Source organism: Neomonachus schauinslandi, unplaced genomic scaffold, assembly GCF_002201575.2.
Source record: "Neomonachus schauinslandi unplaced genomic scaffold, ASM220157v2 HiC_scaffold_240, whole genome shotgun sequence".
Lineage (NCBI taxonomy): Eukaryota > Metazoa > Chordata > Mammalia > Carnivora > Phocidae > Neomonachus > Neomonachus schauinslandi.
In genome coordinates, this window is record NW_025408941.1 from 13,213 (window position 1) to 21,492 (window position 8,280).

General features: G+C 55.1%; 1 protein-coding gene across 1 annotated transcript; it reads left to right on the plus strand.

The window, feature by feature from the left end:
• Positions 1-1,772: 1,772 nt before the first annotated feature.
• TCP10L (t-complex 10 like) lies at positions 1,773-8,083 on the plus strand (the record flags this gene model as incomplete). Its single annotated transcript, XM_044912165.1, has 4 exons — positions 1,773-1,822; positions 2,766-2,895; positions 6,104-6,319; positions 7,946-8,083. Coding segments are annotated over exons 1-4 (534 nt in total), but the record flags the coding sequence as incomplete, so codon positions are not given.
• Positions 8,084-8,280: the final 197 nt, after the last annotated feature.

Consider the following 8,280-nt stretch of genomic DNA (forward strand, 5'->3'; position numbering starts at 1 on the left):
ATTCTAACAGGCTTATTCAATTTGCGTTGACTAAACTCAAGTGATACTTACTGAGAAACTTTAGGAATTTGAAGGAGAATATGATGTGAAGTGTCTCCACTCTCCCAGAGGAAAAGCACGGGAGGTCAGACCACACACACGGAAGAGTCATTACATTGGGCCCAGAAAAGGGAGAGCCGCATAGCTTTGTGTCAGGAATCGATGCTCTTCTCCACGGACGTATGGCAGCCCCCTGACCTCCACTGTTCCCGGCCCCACCTCAATCCCGCACGCACACCGGGGCTTCTCAGGAAGGTGCCTCACGTGTGAAGGCACAGGACAAGAGCATTCCGTGCCTTTAGTTGACTATTTTGTTGAAGAACATGCACATAGAGGATCTACTGTTGTTAACGTTGTTCAGGAATTAAATATATTCATCATTCAAGTACCGACAATTCTTACTTCAAAACCACAAATCCTGAGGCTAAGATCGGAAAGAACAAATGCTGTCAGGTGTTCTGCCTTTGAATTGGGGGAAGTATTTTGGGGCTGGCGTAGCCTACAGCACATCACCAAGTCAGGTTTAGAGTGGGCGGGGGCTTTACACCATCTTGTACCTGAGTGACTTGGGACCCCCTACAAGTTTTGCCCCATCCACTCAGTGCTTATTGCCTATTGCACACATGTCACCTGCAGAGCTGGTCAATGGACCCATGTCATGGCAGGTTCAGATAGGCTGAAACCTAATCAGAAACCTCTGATTCTACCATAAAGGCCTCTGTGCATCTGAAGGCCGCGGAGGACGGGGAGGGAGTCCGTGTGGACAGCGCGTCGCCGAGCTCCGGGGCTCCCCCAGCGCAGTGGGCTTCCTGGCCTCCCCAGCACGTACAGAGCTGCAGGTGCCTCCAGAACCACTGAGCGAGGGCGTGTCCGGCCTCTAGGAGCTCCTCTGCACATCCTGCTTCATGTGGCTGGGGTCCCCACTGCAGGGGACTCTTCTCCCAGGCCAGGGGTCCCAGGGATCCCAGGGCTATACCACGGACAGCCTGAATATCAGACAGAGCCCTGGGCACTTGGCCACCCCGGCCGACAAAGGCCGGTCCAGGAGAGCAGGGGCTGATTAGCAGATGTCCAGGGAGGAGCCCCAGCAGGCCCCAGCGCAGCTGGACCCCCGTCCCGCAGCACGGCGGTGGCCAGGAGCTCCAGGGTCTTACACGGTGTAGAAGCGTTCATGGGCAGACTTCCTAAATGTGTGATTACTACGTCCACGGGCCCATCGATGAGAAAGGACGGTTAACATGTAACACTGAACACTGATTCTCCCACTTCTTCATTGTCTTCATTATCACAAAATCATGCAGTTAATTTAGATGGAGAGGCATTTTACAGTTGGTACTTCTTCAAGAATATGCGTTAAGAAAAATGAGTTCTTACTATATACTGTCTATTGAAAACTTGATATTAGGCACACTTTTTCTGGTCAGTTGGGAGGCGGTTTTGCCATTTCTGATTGCCTATGTGGGTAGGTAATTTCCACGGACGACGAGCTTGCTGTGTTCGGATCACGTATTGGTAAGTACGCAATTACAGCCTAAGCTTCTGAAGTCATCGGGCCTCCTGGCGAGTTGGGGAGCGTGGAAGGGCGACGCCCCTTTAAGGCAGGGAGTCCGTTAGAACCAGATGGGGTGGAGGACACACTGGAGGGACAGGACCTCAGCGGGGGGGCCGCTGCTCACTGGTGGGCTGAGGAGTGAGGAATCGAGGGCCCGGCATGACGCCCCTGTGTCAGAGAAATGGCGGAGAAGGGCCTCCTTCAGGGTGATGAAGTCAAGCCAGCTTCCCAGTGAGACCTCAGGACGACCCACCGGAGGACTGAATGGTGGAAATACCAGGTTATTGACTAGTCTTTCCTCTCAGTACCTTTGATTGTCTTTCGTCAAGAGATACAGGCTTTGGACCACCCCGCTGTGGTCACATTGCTCATCCTCACGCCCGCAGAGTCTGAAGTGTGTGAGCAGGTGCGTTCCACTTACGCGCAGGTGCTGTGTTGTTATAATTAGAGGTGTCTTCCCAAGTCCACCCCCCTCCCCAGAGTTGTCTGTGTGCCGGGAAGTCTTTGATTTGCTTCTGGGTCAGACCTCAACCTCGTTTTGATAAAGACCCTGTCCCCCTCACATGGAGAGGAAGTGGAAGGCTGCGAGCCTCCCGGCACGGTGGAGAAGCCGCTCCCCGGTCCATGTCTCTGGGTTCAGAGCCGCGAGCGGGCGCAAGAGCAGGAAAATGGGCGCGTCTATAGATGTTTGGGGAGGTGTTGGGAGCACAGTGGGGGCAGCTCCCGGCCTCTCTGGGAGCCAGGCCTACAGGGCGGCCTCCCCAGTGGCCCCACTCCACCCCTGGAGCTGTTGGGAAAGCGGTATTTTCAGCACAGGACATGGGTCTGTTTGGGGTTTTTTTGGGGGATGCGGGCTGGGGACTGCTCAGCAAGGCCGGTGAAGGGGCTGGGTCCTCAGGTTTCCCAGTGAGACAACCCTGATCACATTGGCCACAGCTCTGGGGGCCCATTTTTTAGGCGTTAAAACGGTTTCTCTTGGTTGCCAAGGAGAAGCCATGTGTGGCCTAGTCAGGCCCTTTGTCTGTGGCTCCTGACCCCGAGATGACCTTTTCCTGGGGTCAGTTTGTCACTGTAGGGACAGCGGGCTGTGACAAAGAACTGTCTCTCGGGCTCCCTTCACAGTGGAGGGTGGGGGGCCCAGGCCGCTCCTGATGGCCTCCTTCTTCCCCAGCAGGATGCTGACCGCCGAGGAGCCCACGGAGCCCGCAGAGACCGGCTGCCCGGAGGAGGGTGGTGGGCCTGGGGCCGACCCCGAGGACATAGCCGCGCTCTCCGGGGAGGACGGCCAGGCTGAGCAGATGTTGGTGAGTGGCCCTGCTGGGGACCGGACGGGGCTTGTCCTTGGTCTCACCTGCCACTGTCCCCATCCTGCGCCTGAGACCGGCATTGAGATTCCCCCGGCTTCCTCTTCTGGCCAGATGCTTTAGCATGGATGTTGATGCTTGTCTGCCCTCTAGGAGGGGTATACGGTTCTTCTCCTCCTGCAGCTCTGTGTCCTGGTAGATGAGAGACAGGATGGGGAGTGTAAGGAGACTTGGGTATCTCAGCCAACTTCCCTAATCCAAAAGGAGGCACGAGACTGGGCGAACTTGGTTAGAGGAAAATTAGAAGGTGCACGTGACTTCAATCGTGAGGCCACAGTTCTGGAGCGCCCTCAGCCTCCTCACCCAACCCCGGAGGGCAGGGTCCACTTCTCTCCACCCGCTTCCATGAAAGCCTCCACGTGTCCCCCTCCCTTGGTGCCACGTGTCCAGCAGCCGTGGCCACGCAGTGCAAGACCCTACCTCTCATCACAACCCCACTGATCCTGGAAACACAGCATCAAATGAAGGGTCCCACAGGAAAGCTGGTCCCCTGGGTTTAAAGTGCCGTGGCTTCAGCTAATTTCTGAACGGTTGACAAAATAATCCATTTCAATGGAACACAGGTTTTTCCTGTGTTTCTGGGAATTCGGAGGAAATTCAGTGCAGGAGCACTGGCAGTAACCGGATTTTCTGAGTGCCAGACCCGCCCTGAGCCTGTGAGGTGGATCCTCAGGAATCTGCAAGGGCTGTTATGATTCCACAGTGGTAGTAAAGACAAGGGGTGTTGGCAAAGCAGCACAGAGCAGATGCGGCCCCAGGTCTCGGATTATTTGACTCCCCAGGGCAGCTGAGGAGCTCAGAGGCCCCTGGGGACACAGACACGTGAATGAGCGAACAGAGCCTCAACACAGTCTCAGGCCGACCCCAGCAAGGGTGAAGGCCCTGTGTGACCCCACATGTCGCATGGCGGGGGACAGAGGACAGTTTCTATTCAACTGGAAACACTGGCTCAGGGGGTTAGGCGGCATTTCTGAGGGTCTCCTCAAATAGGATCCAGATTCAGGCTGTGGACAGTGCAAAGCTCTTTCCAAATCACGGATCATGATTGCCCGGGAAGTGTGGGGTGGGGGTCCTGTGATGACCGCAAGCAACACTGTCTCAGCGGGAGCCGGAAACGCTTCCCGGGGGTGCTGCTCCATCCCCGAGGCCCGAGCCGGGGTCACCTCTGTCCCCGACGCCTCACCAGCGGTGTGCCTCCAGCCCCTCTGTGACCTCGGAGCCCGAGATGCCCCTTCTCCTGTTTCCTCCCCCCCCTCGCCCCAGGTCAGCTTCGTCTGCCCTTGGGAGGTGTGAGTGGGCAGCACACCAGTCCTTGCTCTGGGGGGCCCTACACGGTCCTGTCGACGGCAGACAGAATGTGAACGAACACCGTAAACGGTGATTCACAGACCACACCAGAGAGTGACGAACGCTTTCCAAGAAACGGGGGAGAAACACCAGCTCTGGAGTTGACCTCTCTGTGCGAATTTAGAGTCCCCAGCCTGTGAGGCACAGACTCTGGCTGCTGACTGACCTGCAGGGCCTCCGTTCTCTAGGAGGAGATCACTTCCCTCAAAGGCTGGTTTCAGAATTACGCCAGGGAACTTGGGAAGCGGGCGCCAGTGTTTCTCACACGGCAGATGCTGAGTACACAGTGTTTTCATGTGGCTGATGCGGCCAAGCCACGAGTGTGCAAGACGCTCTTGCACCTTCCCCGGGCAAGCATCAGAGCGGCGCTCCTGGCCCCAAGCCCTGCCGCCCGTGTGTCCGCGTGTCGGGGGCCGGGGGTCTGCCCCCTGCGCCAGGGCTGCACCAGATGGCAAGGAGCCCCCTACAGACGGCCTGGTCGCGCCACTTTGCGCTGGAGGCTCACCGCCCTCCCCCTACTGGCCTCTCCCCTGCATCTCCACCCCAAAACCCGAGTGCAGACTCCCGGTGGGAAAGTGACCAACATGGGTCCCAGGTCCCTGGGGCCATGCCAGTCTTCACAAACTGGGCATTATTAGGATAATTCCTGGGGAGGATATGAATTTAATTTAAAATGAAAATGCAGTTTCTTTCCCACTGTTTGTAGAATAAACAGAATAATGCAGTCACTAATTTCTTCTCAAATTGTGTTATTTTCACTTTTAATAATAAATTTGCAATGTGATTCTAATTATTTTTCAGAGATAATCTCTGTGAGAAGGAAATACTATTTTTTTAGTTTTTTTTTAAAGATTTTATTTATTTATTTGACAGAAAAAGAACACAAGCAGGGGAAGCAAGAGAGGGAGAAGCAGACTCCCCCACTGAGCAGGGAGCCCGATGCAGGGCTCGATCCCAGGACCCTGGGATCATGACCTGAGCCGAAGGCAGACACTTAACAGACTGAGCCGCCCAGGCGCCCCATTTTTTTTTGAGTTTTATTAACTGATTTTCTTTATTCTAAGGTTTTCTGCTAAACCGTTTCTCACATAGGCAGATGGACACCTTCCTTCCCGAACACAACCTGATACTTACATACAAAGATTTCCTTTGTTTTGCCCACTAGCCAGTTTCTCTTCTATGTGAACGTCTGTTGGGTACACTAACATGAAAGCCTGTGTGACGCTACAGTGGACGCAGTGAATACAGAGGGACAGCCAGCCCTGACTCTGAGTCTCCCGTCCTCCGTTCTGTGCCCCACACTTGGCCCAGGTCCTGAGGTCATTCTGGCATCATTCTGGGGAAGAAACGGAGGCCCAGAGAGGTGAGGTGCCTCACCTGAGGTCACACAGTGGGGGAGTGGTGAAGCCAGGGTTATAACCTCCTCCCAATCATTTCAAACGCTGGCTCTCAACTCCCTGGGCGGCTGCCCCCTCAGGGTAAGATTAGGAAAGAAATGACAGTTCTCAGCCTCTTTTTGCAAACGAAGTAATTCACGAACCATCTTACCGCTTATATTATGCGGAGTAGCTCCTACGGGGCGCTGCTCAATGAAAGTGGATCAGGGTGTCACAGTCGTATTTGTGTCCTCAGCTGTCGGGCCCCGACCCCCTCCCAGAAACGCCGGGTCTCCTGTGGCAACGGGCAGGAGGGAGCTGCGGGAGAGGCTCGCGAGCCGGCGGGGCGGCGCCGTCTGAGAGCTTGTCTGTCCTTCTCTCCCCCACCCTGTGCCCCCCGTGCCCCCCGTGCTCCCCGGAACCAGCGGCTGCAGCAGCAGGTGGCCCGGCTGCACGAGGCGTTCAGGAGCCAGGAGTCCCGGTGGGCCGCGGCTCAGCGCCAACTCCAGAGCCAGATAGACGCTCTCTCGCGACAGAACCAGGAGCTCCGGGATGGACTGAAGGCCCTGGGGCTGCCGCTGCCGGGAGCCAGGGAGGCAGACGCAGCCGCCCTGGGCACCGGAAGGAAGCCGGACGCTCTGGTATAGAAGGCCTTCTCGTTTTCCGTAAGGTGGCGTCACAGTAACTGTGGGCGCGGGGTCGTGGCGCCGGCGGCGACGCTCGCCCTCCTGTCCGCGAACCCACCGCACTCCCATAAGTGGGGGCCAACAAGCTCGGGCGCCCCAGCACCCGCAGGCACTGGGCATCCCTGTTGGCCCAGGGCGGTGACCCCGGTGCTAACCCCACGGACGGTCAAGCGGCTGTGACCCCGAGCGCCTGGATTTGGGGCCCCGCTCTCTGACGCCAGAGCCGTGCACAGAACCCCAGGGCCGCTCTGTTCACACACCGGGGCGGCTGGGTGGGGATGAGATCCAACCACCCTGCCCCACCTCAGAGAGTCCGTATTCAGGAACCAAGCAGCAGGACGACTGGCTTGCACGTCTGGCCTGTGCGCGGGCCGCAGGGCCGAGGGACCGTGCCCGAGAGGCTGCGGCCAGGGCGCCGCCGCCTCGTCTGTCCTCTGGGTCCTGGGCGTGCATCTGAGCAACTCAGATCATCACAGCTTTGTGCACAGGTGTCGGCAGGAAACCATGTAAATCCCGGCAAAATATACGTGGGCTATTTTCTAGTGGATTCGGGAAAGTCCTAATATTTATCTGCACTTACTGTGCGAACTTTTAAGTCTATAGTTCAAGGAGTTCGGATATTTCAGCTATGACACAATGATTCACACACTCACACTCACACGCACACACACACTCTCACACTCACACACACACTCACTCACACACTCACACTCAAACACACACTCACTCACACACTCACACGCACACACTCTCACACTCACACACTCACTCACACACTCACACTCACACACACACTCACACAACACTCATCTGAGCTCATGTGCTGATGAATTTCCAATCATCTGTCGACTCTGCGCACAGCGCTGGTCACAGGCTGGTGGGGTTATTTATAAGGACAGCATCTGCTCTAAAAGGATACACAAGATTTGAAGGAAACAGGATGGCTACACACGCCACGTCAGGTATGCGCGGGCACCTCGGCATGCAGACGCAACTGTAGGGACAGGGTACCACACAGCCAGTGACACACGAGAGCAAGACCGAGGATTAGCCACTCTGCAAATGGGATGAAAGGCATCCCAATCCTCTCCCCTGTCCACGTCCCATCCGAGGGCTGAGCGCTGAGTAACAAAGTCCCGCATCCCAACACAACGATCATGCTGTTTCCAGAGTTTGCCTCAGAGCAGGGAAGCTTGAGATTTTGCATTTCAAATCTTTGATAAATTGTGAGAGACAACACTAAAAATAGGGTCACATTTTCTTCTTTCTTTAATACTTTCCCAGTTGAAGACACATAATCTAAGGAATAAATGTGGGTGTTGTTTATTTTGTTGCCTTTGGGAGCCTGGGGTATTTTGAAATAGTGACCAAGCACGAGAATCAACCCATGTTTGGGATGTGCTGTGTTCTGTGAGCATCCTCGACAGGTTGGGGGGAGAAGCCAGCCCGAGACCCCTATTTGTTCCTAGCACATTGCAATTGTTGTTGACTGGTTAAATTTTGAATTTATCTTATAGTTACTATACCTTCAAAGATACGGACATTTCCTCTGGATTTTCTTTGTGATCAATTGCCTTTTAGGTGTCACGATCTGCTTTTGGGAGAATGTTACCACTGTCAACCGATGAAGAAACATTAGTGAAACACGCAGGACGCAGAAGTCATAGTGCCACTGTCTTAGGACAAGGACCGTCATCTAAACATCTCCCTTCTTCCCAGGTGACCCTCAGTGTTTATGATCTTTAAAAGGAAGCAGAGATCTGGCACCCAAACTCATGTATCCCACCAGCATCTCACTGAGAAATCCTGCCTCCCCTAATGAGCAATCCTTACTATCCTGTCCTTGCAAACTCAGGGATCCAGTTCTTTCAAACTCAGGGATCCAGGCCTTGAAAACTCAGGGTTCTAATCCTTGC